Source organism: Oncorhynchus gorbuscha, linkage group LG21 (genome assembly GCF_021184085.1).
Source record: "Oncorhynchus gorbuscha isolate QuinsamMale2020 ecotype Even-year linkage group LG21, OgorEven_v1.0, whole genome shotgun sequence".
Classification (NCBI taxonomy): Eukaryota; Metazoa; Chordata; class Actinopteri; order Salmoniformes; family Salmonidae; genus Oncorhynchus; species Oncorhynchus gorbuscha.
This window is the reverse complement of record NC_060193.1, coordinates 14,100,588-14,116,120: the sequence shown is the minus strand read 5'-3', so window position 1 is coordinate 14,116,120 and position 15,533 is coordinate 14,100,588. Positions and strand designations below refer to the sequence as shown.

The following is a 15,533-nucleotide window of genomic DNA, read 5'->3' as shown; positions in this document are numbered from 1 at the left end:
GTTCCCACCATGAAGCATGGAGGAGATGTGATGGTGTGGGAGTGCTTTGCTGGTGACACTGTCAGGGATTTATTTAGAATTCCAAGCACACTTAACCAGCCTGGCTACCACAACATTCTGCAGCAATACGCCATCCCATCTGGCTTGCGCTTATTGGGACTATCATATGTTTTTCAACAGGACAATGACAAACACTCCTCCAGGCTGTGTAAGGGATTTTTGACCAAGAAGGAGGGTGATGGAGTGCTGCATCAGATGACCTGGCTTCCACAATCAGCCGACCTCAACCCAATCAATTGGGATGAGTTGGACTGCAGAGTGAAGAAAATGCAGCCAACTAGTGCTCAGCATATGTGGGAACTCCTTCAAAACTGTGGGAAAAGCATTCCTCATTAAGCTAGTTGAGAGAATGCCAAGTGTGCAAAGCTGTCATCAAGCCAAAGGGTGACTACTTTGAATAATCTAAAATATATTTTGATTTGTTTAAAACATTTTGGTTACTACGATGTAGAAAATAGTAAAAATATAGAAAGCCCTTGAATGAGTAGGAGTGTCCAAACTTTTGACTGGTACTATATATTTAATTTTGAGTTTGTCAGTATTGGGTGTTGAATAAGGCTGCAATGTAACAAAATGTGGAAAAAGTCAAAGGGTCTGAATACTTTCCAAAAGCACTGTATGTATTAGCAGACCCTTATCCAGAGCTATTTACAGTAAGTGAGTGCATACATTTTTTGTATTTCTCCAACATGGGAATTTAACCCAAAACACAGTGCCATGCTCTATCAGCTGAGCCACAAGGGCTCAAATATATATTCATTTTAGCACACTAACAAAATAGCATCATTTCAGTTTAGTCTCATTTCAATCAGGACAAAGCCACATCTATACGTAGGTATTTATTTCAATACATATTCTAAAACCTGTGTTGTGAAAATGTCACAAAAATTCTCACATATCATTACTGTTTAAAAAGTTGTATTAGGCTTGTACATAAAGCTTTACAAAGTCATATCATACATGTATTTAGATCGCTGGTATTCCTTACCCTCACTGACTTGTCAATCATTTAGTAGACAAAATAATTGAATTGTTCTTTTTATCATCGATTCTTTACACAGTATACTTTTGTATTTTCATTATATATTTTCTTGTCTGTAAATGATCCAGAGTATCTAGGTTATAATGGTTGAGCATTTATCTTCCAACCCAACTTTTACCAGACCCCCAAGCTCGCTCAAAATGTTTTATCTTTGGCAAAGCCTCAAGGCTAAAACACTAGGTTGCTGGTTGCTGTTCTGCTGGCTACTAATATTTACATGTAGAAAAATAAGAATGATAAAAGAATGAGGCTATTCCTCTCTTAGGTTGTGTTTTATTGTAAACACAAAGTAGTAAAACAAAGTGGAACTGCTGTCATTTATGCCCTTTTCCCCTAAAACAAACTTTAAATGTCCCCACTTCACCATTCCAGCTCCTCATTCACCCTTCAGGTCTATGATTAGCAGTGGCTCCAGCTCCTTCAGGATTTCATAGAAAATATATTTTGCTCTGATGCCACTTGCCCTCAGTCCTGTAGAGAGCTCCCCCATCTGGTCCTGTGTGGTGCGTTCAGCCAGTACTGAACTTTAGCTCTTGTCAGTGATGAGTTTATCCAAGATGGGCTTCACCTGGTTCATTCTCTAGATCAGTTCTGTCCGGTGAAGTCCTCAAAGTGCTGGCCTGAGGTCTGAGGTAAAGATTGGTCACAGAACAACTGCATTTAAACACAGTGACATCCACAAATGTAATACACTAAAACGACATTAAAAACATGCTAAATGGGGCTGAAGCTTGGATGCTACTGGAGATTACTAGGGTCAAGGGAAGATAAAAAAGAACTGAACGGCAATAGGTGGTGGTACTTGGATTATAATATATTTTTTAAATGATATATGATTTTTTTTAAATAGAGAATAATCTAAATTAAATTTTGTGAATAAAGTGGCAATATTTAGACTATAAAGAGGAAATATTTCGAGAACAAAGTGTCAAAATGTAGAGAATAAAGTGGAAATATTTAGAGAATAGTTTAAATTAAATTCCATGAATAAAGTGGCAGTATTTCGAGAAAAAGGTATCAATATTTCAAGAATAAGGTGGCAGTAGTTCGAGAATAAAGTGGCAATGTTTCGTGAATAGACTAAATGTAATTTTGAGAATAAAGTCCACATTTTGAGTATAAATTCAGTTATAATTCAAGGCTAAAGTAGGGGATTAGGTTAAGTGCATGTCTCCCTGGCTCCCTGTTGCTGTCCACGCCACCGTTGAAATGCCTGCAGTCTGATGACCTGGTGAAGCTATACTTTAGAATTGACTTTAGTAACAAGGAAATCCTTTCACTTTTAGAACATACTTACCATATTATTAAAAGTAGACATTTTAGGACCTGCAAGAGGTCGTGCCATAGATTATTTTCAGAAGGAGCCACACGGAATTGGAGGTATTTCATCCCAGTTTGTGTGTCTACATACATAGACAGTTGTGTGTGTGTGTGTGTGTATGCCGGTGTGTGTGTGTATGCTGGTGTGTGTGTGTATGTGTATGCTGGCGTGTGTGTGTTTGGTGGGGGGGTCTAATACACTCGTTCAAACAGGATTCACAGACACACATTGTCAGCATTGTAAAACTGCGTAGAGGCCTATAATTATCATCTTGTGAATGTAGGTCAAGGATTGTGTAGAGAACGATTGTGCATCCCTGTCGGAATCAAGGGCTGCCCCCAAAAACCAAGTGAAGGAGCTTGCATAGCCACAATACTCTACAATGTGAACAAGTGGTAGTCTAAATTAATGGTATAGCTGAGACAAATAGCCTATAATGGAGATGATGCACCTGTTTTGGGATAACCTATGCATCCTTCATTCCTCCCATGATTGAAAGCTTCACCAAAAGATGGATAGTGAAATAATAGAATGCGCTATAGGCTACAACCAAGTCATGTCAGATCAGTGATTATTTATTTTTAGCATGTCATCATTTATCTAATAGCCATATATTTAGATCAATGATTATTTCAAGAAAGGGAGAATCCAGCCTTGAATCAAACAGCGTCTCAGGTTAGCTGGTTTGCGGATGCAGTAGTGGTCCTTGAGTTGTCTTTCCTGGCTGCTCCCACAGACACGTGCGTAAAACTCCTTCTTCATTGTTCATTCATCCCGCAGCCGTTGACTAGGCCTATAATTTATGGTGATTTGCCAACTTTAATTTAAGATTAGCCTACATGTTAGGCTACTTAATCGAGTGTGCCGACATAGGTTTATAATTGAATGCAACATATCGGTGTAGTAGAGAATCTGGAACTTTGCTCTTTATAATATATATTTTTCCTTATGGAGTCATAGCCGCGGAAGGGTGCTGGAGGTGTCGCAGCACCTCTGATAAATTGAAATACATTTGCCAAAGTTATAGAATTACTGCTGTCTGTTCAGAAATAATTCCGCCACAGCGGAGCAATAGCTTATTTAAAATAAAGAGCCTAGCTGTGGATTGTGTGAAGCCCAATCACAAGGCCTACAGTCGGGAAGCGCAGTAAATCTGCCAGTGAACAGCATGTAGCAAAAAAAGGCCTTTCAAATATAAAAAGTCACAGGAAAGCACTGGTTGGAAAGCCAATTATTCTACTGAAAAGAGAAGACTAATTTGTCTGCAGGCTACCAAATATGTTATCAACTTCCAAGTTGAGCAAACAGCTGCATTTATTGTAGCTGGGGATTTTAACAAAGCTATCTTGAGAACAAGGCTACCTAAATTCTTTCAGCATATTAACTGCAGCACCCGCTCGGGCAATACACTGGATCACTGCTACTCTAACTTCTGGGATACTACAAGGCCCAACCCCGGCCTTCCCTTCAGCAAACCCGACCACGACTCCATCTTGCTCCTACCGTCCTATAGGCAGAAACTCAAAGAGGATATACTTGTAACTAGAATCAGTCAATGCTGGTCTGACCAATCGGATTCCACGCTTCAACATTGTATTGAGCACAGTACTGGGAAATGTTCCGGGAAGCCTCAGATAATAACGTCGATTTATACGCAGTGTAGTTATTCCCTCCGCAAGGCAACAGCTGAAGCAATCGGTATAAGCTGCTCAGATAGCTGATGCTTAAAGTTAGTGAGGGAGATATAAGTCTCAAACTTCAGCGATTTTTGCAATTCGTTCCAGTCATTGGCAGCAGAGAACTGGAATGAAAGTTGACTGAAGCAGGTGTTGGCTTTGGGGATGACCAGTGTGATATACAGTGGGGCAAAAAAGTATTTAGTCAGCCACCAATTGTGCAAGTTTTCCCACTTAAAAAGATGAGAGAGGTCTGTAATTTTCATCATAGGTACACTTCAACTATGACAGACAAAATGAGAACTGTCCAGAGTAGTGAATGAGCGATGATAATGCATGCAATGCTTGATTATAAAAGTTATTTTTTCATGTGTTCTGGTACCAGGTAACACCCCTTTCGCGCTCACTTTTTGTTCCATCACCTCCCATTTTGACAAATTATGCACTCAAATGACGAATTTTAAGAATGCAGCTGCCAGCCATGAAACTGGAGCAAAATGTAGGATTTTACCACCATATTTGTTATTTTCATGAAAACTATTTAATATTCATAAATACAGAGCTCAGTCAACATAGGTGGTGGTAAAGTTGCATTTGTCAAACACTTATCTATTACTATTGTACGCTCTATGAATACTGTAACAAACATTAACTCACCATCACATTGGCACGTTGTTCAACTTCTCACTGGCCCTGGGGACAGACACATCAATCAGAAAATCAGCCAAACCAAGCACTAACCTCAGTGATAATACAGTGGTCTTAATTTCCTGGTAGACAAAGCATTTTAAAATCAATGATATCACAAATACCAGCGTCACTCTCGCCCCTGTGTAGATTGGTAGGTTTGGACGTCCTGTGTCATTATATTGTGTATTAGAACATTAAAATATCAAGAGCCTGTACATGAGTGAGAGAATATAGAGATACAAATTTGAAAAATACCGGTCTTTGATCAATTCGATGTCCAGTACTTCAATACTTTAATCCTACCTGAATAGGATGGGTAGTTGATGTCGTAGGCCACAGGACCTCTAATGGTGAAGCCAAGGTAGAAGCAGACGTCTCCGGACTTCCAAACTTTGCTTTGTTGGCCAGCACAAACGTTAATCTCCTTGCCATCAACATGCGCAAACACCCGGTGCTGTCTAACCACTCCATTGACTGGAAGAAGAAGGTCCTGGATACTGGGTTTTCTCCACACTTCACCACTGCTCCACTTTTGAGAGATAAAGTCTGGCCTTGCCTCTGGCCTTGCCATTGGATTCTCCTCTATCAATAGGTTGTCTATTTTTGCTCTATGAACCAGTCTGCTCAAACCCTCACCCTTACCCAGGAAAATAAGGGGGAGAAGGTACCTTGAGCGAAGATGCTTTTTGTATGTGTTTTTGTAGGACTCTTGCATCTCCAGAACACATTTGTTGAGGTCAATATTGAAATCCATTTTCTTATGCTCCTCAGGCCAAAACAGCAAAAGGACTAAGAAGTAAAACTCTGGGGTTTGGTTACTGAGATTAGCCACTAGATGTCTCTCCAGACTGCTTCTTAGGCTTGACAACGGGGTAAGCACTGGAGATGCTGCTTCCACTTTGCTTAAGATGATGTTGGCAAGGATGAAGTTTTGGGACGCTTTGTTGTCACCATCTTTCTTGTTTTTTTTTTTTTTTATTTCCCCCCACAATGTTGTTATTCGGCGTAAGTTAGATTCATCATAGCCCTTATCAAGACAGCAAAGCAGTCCAGGGAAAGCAATGGCCATTTCTTCTTTGAGCTTCTGGAGGGGTACATCTATTGCAGACTCGGAGTGTATCGGTGTACATGTCCCCACGTATTTGCAGTAGCAGTTCTTGACATCAGTCTGAAAGTAATGCGGTTCATTTTCTTTAATGTTGGGCTTGGAGTACGTCAGGTAACCATCAAAAAACTCACATTTCCTCTCCACCTCATCCCTGAGGCTGATGATGAGTGGCTTGTACTTGAAGAGCTTTTTCTGCCCGATTGATATGAAGAAAGAGTCAGCGGATATTTCCATGGTAAGGACCTTTTGCCAGTTTTTATCAAGAGAGACAAGCGAGTCAAAAACAATGTTGGCAACCTGTAGATAACCAAATAGTCCCCTGTTGTTAAAGATGTGTGAGACTTTGTTAATACCATCGTATTGTATGTCTGCTCCCTGCTCATTTTCAGCAGCCCTTTCCTCATCTTTGAAAGCCTCAAAGGCCATTGTTGATAGTTGCAAAATGTCTTGTGCAGAGATGGAACCCAGCTGTTTGGGAACCCTGAAGGAACTCTGCTCTACTTTCATCCTGCTCATCAAATGGTTCTTGTATACTTGCCCCAGTGTGTCAGCAACAAATGAATTGTTGGGATCTCTGTCTTTTGCTATTTTTGCCCACTTCTCCGCTTTACTATAGGCTCTCTTCACAATGTAAAAGAAACGAGCAAGAGCTTGAGGAAATAATGGGTTTTGCTTGAATTTCTTTGAAGCTAGTTGTAAAACAGATACACACTTGCTTTTGGATTCTTGGCCTTCAGTATCTTCAATATCTTGAATCAACCTGGAAAACTTGCCTTTCCTTTCTTCTCTCATTTCCCCTTTCGTTAACATGTCTCGTTTCCATTCTGTATTCTGCTTAACATCCACAGTGATTTCCCTCTTAGTTAGCATATCTTTGATGATGGACATCAAATGTTGCTGCACCTCTTCTCTACAAAAGTCTGTCAGAAAGTTCCTTGCTGTATCACTCCTAGTCACACCTGCTGTAGCCAGTAACTCAACACACTGCTGTGCAATCAGTGGGTGAGCCATGCAGACGTGTTTGTCTTGTCCCTGTTGTGAAGGGAATGTCACTATCAGATGACTGAAAGGCTCCATTCGCTGCTCAAAGGAAGGGCCTCCATAAATGGGATCTGGAGTCCCCAGGAATGCCTGACATTGAGACTCCAGAAGGTGGGATCCAGGGACGTAGGCATTCACCAGTGATAAGAATGCAAGAAGCTGGGATTTTTTAGGCCTTCTTTTTTTCCTGACATCTAAAAAGGCACACGTTTCTTTAACATAATCTTCACTAAAATTTTCTCGCATTATGTTAAAGCCATGAAACTGTTTGTGTTCATTGCTGTAGCTTCGACTGATCTCAATCTGTTTCTCCTCAAACTGTTGTTTCTCTGCTTCAGAAAGTTCCGCCCTGAGAATAACATGTCTTGAGTTGTTATGGTCCTCTTGTTTGATAACTGCCTTACGCACACAGTTTAAAATGATGACCACAGGCATGTGGGTTGTAATGTTTCGGTCTGTAATCTCTTTCATGATGGCATCCTGCAGATTCTTCTGAATACACACATCATTCAGCAGTAAGAGCACAGTGTTCTGGTGGCCTTGGCTGCCTGCAGTGAAAAGGTGAATCACCTGCTTGGCGATAGCGGTGAAGTCTGAGGTAGGGCCTGTTAGAACAGCACATCTGAGCTTTTTACGCATATCCCAGAGCACCTGCTTGGCCAGAGTGGTTCCTCCGCTGCCTGGCTGATGCAGCAGATTCATGGTAGGTGTCAGGTCGCCCTTAAGCTGTTTCTTAATATTTTGTATCAACTCCGTGTACCCATCTCTTTTGATAAAGGGGGTAGTTTTATTAGCTGATGTTGCCTTTTCAGCCCAGCAGAAGTTAAGCCATTGAGGTGGGGCTCCTCTGTAAAAATCTGCCTCTGCCTTTTTCGCTACTGCTGAGTCTATGTCCTCTTCTTCGAATGCATTTGAGTACAAAACATCCAGAAGGGAAATGGAATCCCTGATTTGACTTCCAACATAAATTTCACGACCACGGGCATTGGACAGGGACGACCCCTTGTTGTGTGCCATCTTTGTTGTCTCCGGTCCCAAGCTGAACCAGTGTTCTGAATATTAGTTGTTCTTCATTAGGTGGTATGGACTCTGAGAAAGGAGACAATAATGTTTCAGTAAAAATGTCAAACGGCATTAATGGTTATAAACAAAAGGCTGATTACAGTACATCTTTGACTTTGTTGGACTTTAATTTATATAGCTGATAGATTGGACATTGGTTGGATGTATCTACAGACATTGCATCCTGCTGATGAATACAACAGCATGCCTATGTGTTTTTTGTTTCTTGGTGCTACCCTCTGATAAAAATAATTCAATCACATTTGTGCAATTTTCACTAGTATGTGGTTTATTTTTAGCACATAAATCAATTGACTGAGTACAGTAAAGAAATGCCCAAAGTCACTTGTTCCCTGCAACAAATCACTCAAACAAATTATAATAATATAGATATCAATATAAGTATCTGCTTTTCATGATGTTATATTCTCATTTATTTTTACATGTTTTTTGTCTTTTGTTAACAATACATTTAACTATGACTTAATTAAACTGCTAAAAAACTGCTAACTACTGATCCAAAATTGTATTGTCTAGTTTACATATATAGTTTGAGAAATGCTGAATACTGTAAACATCTATATATTTTACATCATGAATATATCAACTGACATGAATTTACTTTGGAAGGTAAAAAGACAATGGTATAGAGTCTTTATAAACTTTATAAACACTTTACTTGACACCCACCCTGTCATAACACATTATGACAGGTCATAGCCATGTCATAACCTGTGATAATATGGTTTTAACACTGTCATGACCCATATATTTACCTCTGTTTTGGTATATATTGCGTTATTTCATGGCTGGTTATTTATTTCATTTTTATTTGACCTTTAGACTAGGCAAGTCACTTAAGAACACATTCTTATTTTCATTGACAGCCTAGGAACAGTTGTTCAGGGCAGAACGACAGATTTGTACCTTGTCAGCTCGGGGATCAGCTCACCGCTCTAACCACTAGGCAACGCTGCCGTCCCACCTACATAAGAGTGTCAAAACCCACATTTATTCAAATGTATTGTTTCCCTTGCAATTTTGTTGTTGTAATGAATATTTTGCAGTCATTTTTTTTTCTTCTATAATATTTGAAATGACTTGTAGAAACAACAGTTTAACACTGTCAAGAAGCATTATGACCAACATAATCATACAAGCCAAATAGGCCTGTCACTACATGTCCTTGTCAGTCATCAGTCAAAAAGAGGGTGTCTTGTCCTTCTCCTGAAATCTGCTCCTGCGTTCATCCCAGTCATCAGCACCAGAGCATTGGGGTTGGTGCATGTCTGACATCAATGTGTTGTGTGCACAATTACAATCATCATTTCATACGGTAAGAACATGTTATATAACATAATCATACTATTGACAAGTATGATATGGTGTAATGGAATGTTTTGTCTTGTGTGGTGGGTTTTGTTGGTTTGAAACTTACAGTATGTAGATGTCATAACCAACCATAAAATAAAACTCTCGCCTTTCCATAGATTGGTCATATTAGTGTGTAGCCCAAACTGATCATATGGTACAGACAGAATTTGCCAGATCGGCAGTACCGAGTTCACACAAGTGTCGTGGCGCTTCTGTGGGTCGTAGAGCGAAGAACAACATCGTGTTCGGGAGGGCTTCATATAGGGGTCATAGTAGTTTGTGGGCCAAACCGTTACAACACTAGAAACATTTCCGTGAGATGACCGGTTTCCGCCATGTCTGATGGTCGAAGGCTGACAGCAATCGATGCGGTGGATTGAGACCCAGTCCTTGCAATAACACATATCTGTCACGCCCTGGTCGAAGTATTTTGTGTTTATCTTTATTTATTTGGTCAGGCCAGGGTGTGGCATGGGTTTTTGTATGTGGTGTGTATGTATTGGGATTGTAGCTTAGTGGGGTGTTCTAGTTAGGTCTATGGCTGTCTGAAGTGGTTCTCAATCAGAGGCAGGTGTTTATCGTTGTCTCTGATTGGGAACCATATTTAGGCAGCCATATTCTTTGAGTGTTTCGTGGGTGATTGTCCTTAGTGTCTTTGGTCCTGTCTCTGTGTTAGTTTACGCAAGTATAGGCTGTTTCGGTTTTCGTTACGTTATTTGTTTTGTAGTGTTTATATTTAGATTCGTGTTACGTTTGTTGAATAAACATGCATCACAATCTACACGCTGCATTTTGGTCCGACTCTCCTTCACCACAAGAGAACCGTTACAGAATCACCCACCACAAATGGACCAAGCAGCGTGTCAACAGGCAGGAGCCACAGTAGAAGCAACAAAGGCAGCAACAGCGGCGCAATGAGGATTGGACATGGGACGATATATTGGATGGCAAGGGTTGCTACACATGGGAGGAGATCCTGGCGGGAAGGGATCGCCTTCCATGGGAGCAGGTGGAGGCAGCGAGGAGAGCAGAGGCAGCCGGCGATATGAGGGAACACGGTGGGGGGGGGGGGGGCTCACAGGGAGTAGGGCTACGCCAGGTAGGGGACCTGCGCAAACTCCCTGTGCTTACCGGGGGGCTAGAGAGACTGGGCAGGCACCGTGTTATGCATTGGTGCGCACGGTGTCCCCAGTGCGGGTGCATAGCCCGGTGCGGTATATTCCAGCTCCTCATATCGGCCGGGCTAGAGTGGGCATCGAGCCAGGTAAGGTTGGGCAGGCTCGGTGCTCAAGAGCTCCAGTGCGCCTGCACGGTCCGGTCTATCCAGTACCACCTCCACACCCCAGCCCTCCGGTAGCAGCTCCCCGCACCAGGCTTCCTGTGCATGTCCTCGGTCTAGTACCACCAGTACCAGCACCACGCATCAGGCCTACAGTGCGCCTCGCCTCTCCAGCACTGTCGGAGACTTTCTCCTCTCCTGCGCTGCTGGAGTCTCCCGCCTGTTCAGCGCAGCCAGAGCCTTCCTCCTCTATTGCGCTGCTGGAGTCTCCTGCCTGTTCAGCGCAGCCAGAGCTGTCAGTCTGCATGAAGCAGCCAGAGCTGCCAGTCTGCATGGAGCAGCCAGAGCTGTCAGTCTGCATGGAGCAGCCAGAGCTGTCAGTCTGCATGAAGCAGCCAGAGCTGTCAGTCTGCATGGAGCAGCCAGAGCTGTCAGTCTGCATGGAGCAGCCAGAGCTGTCAGTCTGCATGGAGCAGCCAGAGCTGCCAGTCTGCATGGAGCAGCCAGAGCTGTCAGTCTGCATGAAGCAGCCAGAGCTGTCAGTCTGCATGAAGCAGCCAGAGCTGTCAGTCTGTATGGAGCAGACAGAGCTGTCAGTCTGCAAGGAGCTGTCAGTCTGCAAGGAGCTGTCAGTCTGCATGGAGCAGTCAGAGCTGTCAGTCTGCATGAAGCAGCCAGAGCTGCCGTCTGCATGAAGCAGCCAGAGCTGCCAGTCTGCAAGGAGCAGCCAGAGCTGTCAGTCTGTATGGAGCAGACAGAGCTGTCAGTCTGCAAGGAGCTGTCAGTCTACATGGAGCAGCCAGAGCTGTCAGTCTGCATGAAGCAGCCAGAGCTGCCAGTCTGCATGGAGCAGCCAGAGCTGTCAGTCTGCATGAAGCAGCCAGAGCTGTCAGTCTGCATGGAGCAGCCAGAGCTGTCAGTCTGCAAGGAGCTGCCAGTCTGCAAGGAGCTGCCAGTCTGCAAGGAGCTGCCAGTCTGCAAGGAGCTGTCAGTCTGTAAGGAGCTGTCAGTCTGCAAGGAGCTGCCAGTCTGCACGGAGCCGCCAGAGCTGCCAGTCTGTAAGAAGTCGCCAGAGCTGTCAGCCTACATGGAGCAGCCAGAGCCGCCAGTCAGCGTGGAGCAGCCAGAGCCGTCAGTCAGCATGGAGCAGCCAGATCTTTCAGTCTGCCAGGATCCGCCAGTCAGCCAGACTCCTCCAGATCTGCCAGTCAGCCAGGATCCGCCAGTCAGCCAGACTCTTCTAGATCTGCCAGTCTGCCAGACTCGTCCAGATCCGCCAGTCAACCAGACTCTTCTAGAACTGCCAGTCTGCCAGACTCTTCCAGATCCGCCAGTCAGCCAGACTCTTCCAGATCTGCCAGTCACCCAGACTCTTCCAGATCCGCCAGTCAACCAGACTCTTCCAGAGCCGCCAGTCAGCCGGGATCTGCCAGAACTGCCAGTCGGCAGTTGAATAAACATGGATCGCAATCTACACGCTGCATTTTGGTCCGACTCTCCTTCACCACAAGAGAACCGTTACAATATCTCTATCTTAAACAGACAGATTTTTATGGGGATTTTGCTATTATGCTAATTCGATATCTACAGAGTGTGGACATTGTAAACTGCTGTAATGAGTCTAAATACAAAGTCTGGAATAAATCTGACATATGGTTCATAAGCTAAAAGATGGGGGCACGGAGGAGGACGCTTGTCTTGACGGTTCCTGTCCGATTTCGCTTTTTTACGGCTATGTTTGTATTAATTATTACTTTGTTTGCTCAGAATGTTTGTGCAATAATTTCCTACAACCAACAAACTCTTCTGGATCATGAATCGTAAACTACTCACTTATCTCGCAGCCTCCCAGATCTGAAATACTACATTCACTACTTTGTTCCCCACACAGTGGGTGTACCTGTTGCTCCTGACCGAGATTAACCTAAGGCAAAGTCGGTGATGAAGAAGAGGAATGAAACATGGATTCCAAGCTAGGCTGCCTTGTCGTCCAGGGATCCTGATGGCTAATGTCCGATAGCTGGAATATAAACTTTGTGAACTCAGATCAAGGCTTCCATCGCAGAGGGACATCAGAAAATGCTATGTATTTGTTTTTACAGAGACTTGGCTTATGGAAAATACACTGGACTCTGCTATTCAACCAGCCGGCTTCTCCATATTCCGAATTGATCCAACGGCGGCTTCTGTTTCCGCATCAAAAATGTGTGGTGTACCGAAGTGGAAAACATTGCAAGCTCCTGTTCACCCCTTCCAAAACGCCTGGATTAACGGAGATACTCGTACAATACTGAGAGCCCATACTGCATTCAGCAGAACAGACCCCAACGTGTACAAAGCAAGCAACTCAGACTCACGTGGCTTGTGGCAAGTACCACAGATTATCACAAAATACAAAGGAAAATCCATCAGTTGTGCTGCCCACAAAACCTCCCTCCCAGATGAGCTCATCACATTCTATGCTCCTTTCATGGCAGATAATTCTGAGCCATCCAGGAAGGCTCTAGCTGCTCTGGACGACCAGGTGCATTCGCTTTCCAAGCCTGATGTGACGGAAACTCTCAAAAGAGTGAATACTCACAAAGCCTCTGGCCTAGATGGCATCCCTGGCCGCGTCTTCAGAGTGTGGGCTGACCAGCAGGCGGGAATCTTCTCAGACATCTTCAATCTGTCCCAGGCTGTAGTCCCCCACCAGCTTCAAGGAGACCACCATCGTTCCAGTGCCCAAGAAAAACAAGGTGACATGCCCAAATGACTATTTCCCCGTCCCACTCACTTTGGTCATCATGAAGTGCTTCGAGAGGCTGGTCATGGCCCACATCAAGGCCAGCATGCCAGGAACACTGGAAACAGTCCAATTTGCCAACAGATCCACAGAATATGCCATTTTCATTGTTATTAACACAGCCATAACACAACTGGACAAGAGGAACACCTGTGTGAGAATGTTTTATTTATTTATTTTTATTTAACTAATGCTGTTCATTTACTAAAGTTCAGCACTCAACACAACACCAACACAAGCTCAGAACCCTGGGTCTGGACACAACCCTCTGCAACTGGATCATTGACTTCCTGACGGGCAGACCACAAGCTGTGAGGATTGGAAACAGCGCCTCCCCCACACTGACTTTTAACACAGGGGTGTGTCCTCAGCCCTCTGCTGTACTCCCTGTTCAACCACGAATTCATTGATTTGCACCACACCAACTCCATCATCAAGTTTGTTGACAACACCATGGTTGTAGGCCTGATAACCAACAACCAAGCGTCAGCCTATAGGAAGGAGGTAAGTGAACTGGTACTATGGTGTCATGACAACAACCTATCCCTCAAAGTCATCTAAACAAAGGAGTTGATTGTTGACTTTAGGAAAAAGAGGAGGGAACATGTCCTGATCCACATCAATGGCACTGCTGTAGAGAGAGTCACGAGTTTTAAGTTCCTCATCTGAACCAATGCCATTCGGTAAAATGATCATGTGGTTTTCATAATCGCACTCCTGTATTTCCTTAAACACAAATGAAAAGATAGTTGAAAACCAGGAAGTGAAACGTTTGTGTGCCAATATAAATACTCCAGCACTGGAGTGCTGTCCTATCTTCTTCGCTGCAGGGTTGTAGCCACTTATTACATGTTTTGTTTGTTGTTTTTTCTATTTGGTTGGTTGTTTTCTTGTATTTTCTTTTTCACATCTATTTTCTCCTATTATTTTAACAGCCATCTTGGGCAGGGCTTCTCTAGCTTTTTGGGCCTGGAGACCCTTTTTGTGATTGATCAGGAGCCCCTTCAAAATCACACAACTCGAGTGAGATAAAAAAAATATAAGGAGTTTTACTATGACTTCGGCAGTGCATGGCTGGATGAACCATGTCTCAGAGCCCAGACAAAGAACATTTTAAAGCCCTGCCTCTTGGCATTGGAGAGAAAGTGATGCAGTTTTCAAGCTAATTTCCTTCCATTCAACATATTTTATCATGGGGCAGAGAAAGAAATGTTTTGAAATATTTTATATTTTAAGATCTGGTAGCGGACCCCCTGCAGTACCTCCTGGGAATCCGTGGACCCAAATTTGACAACCCCTGATCCAAGGACTGGAATGTTTGGGGTGAAACATTCCATTGTGAAATGTTTAGGATGCTTTCCTCAATGGTAGTATCTATCTGCCCTGGGACTACAGATTCATATTAGCCAGCAGACAAAATCTGACACATTTACAGAAAAGTTCATTGATGTGCATTGTCCATGACAAATAAATAAATACATTGATTCTGTTAGAAATTTGGCCTTTTCCCCTCGAGTGTAAAGTTAATCAATCATCTTATAATTCTGTGAGTTGTTGACTAACTTCAATGAGTACATTTGATATTCCCTACCAAGATAAAATATTCCATGGAAAATAGACATTACTCTTACCTTTGTCTGTTTGAAGAAGGTTCTATATTTTTGTGGGAATCACGGCCGAGTCTGGAAAGAAATGCATTATATCACATTTACACTTCAGAGAATCAATTACTTTAATCTGAAATCAGGTTCATCTGAAAGTACAACCTTTGTATTGTATACATGAAATGGTTTCTAATCGTAGGTTGCTAAGTTATTACCTATCTTGGCTCTTGAAATGCAATGACTGACCCTGGATGATGTGTCCTTTTATAGTCAAATTGGAGTTGAGCCACCCACATTCAAACCGGTTTAGGTTGATGTTTTTCCCCTGTGTAGTTAGTCTCTATGCATCAGTCTGTGCCAAGTTTCCAAGGTAAACTGGATGACCTGGACAGATTAGATGATGATGATGAAGTTGTCATTGTTAACTTAAGTTACATTTCACTGTAAATGAAAATAAGTTGGGGGACCTCCCGAGTGGCGCAGCGGTCTAA

General features: G+C 43.1%; 1 protein-coding gene across 2 annotated transcripts; it reads right to left on the bottom strand.

Moving 5' to 3' along the window:
• Nucleotides 1-668: 668 nt before the first annotated feature.
• On the bottom strand, nucleotides 669-15,122 carry LOC124007781 (sterile alpha motif domain-containing protein 9-like). 2 transcript variants are annotated; one of them, XM_046318537.1, is made up of 4 exons: nucleotides 15,070-15,122; nucleotides 5,093-8,027; nucleotides 4,757-4,792; nucleotides 669-1,729 (listed from the first exon to the last, which is right to left on the bottom strand). In XM_046318537.1, exons 2-3 carry the CDS (start codon nucleotides 7,953-7,955, stop codon nucleotides 4,776-4,778), a joined length of 2,880 nt encoding a protein of 959 aa, XP_046174493.1. In that variant the 5' UTR covers nucleotides 7,956-8,027; nucleotides 15,070-15,122; the 3' UTR covers nucleotides 669-1,729; nucleotides 4,757-4,775. The 2 variants fall into 2 exon arrangements, with proteins under 2 accessions (XP_046174493.1, XP_046174492.1); XM_046318536.1 differs by lacking the exon at nucleotides 15,070-15,122 and adding an exon at nucleotides 13,235-13,982.
• Between the last annotated feature and the right edge of the window lie 411 nt (nucleotides 15,123-15,533).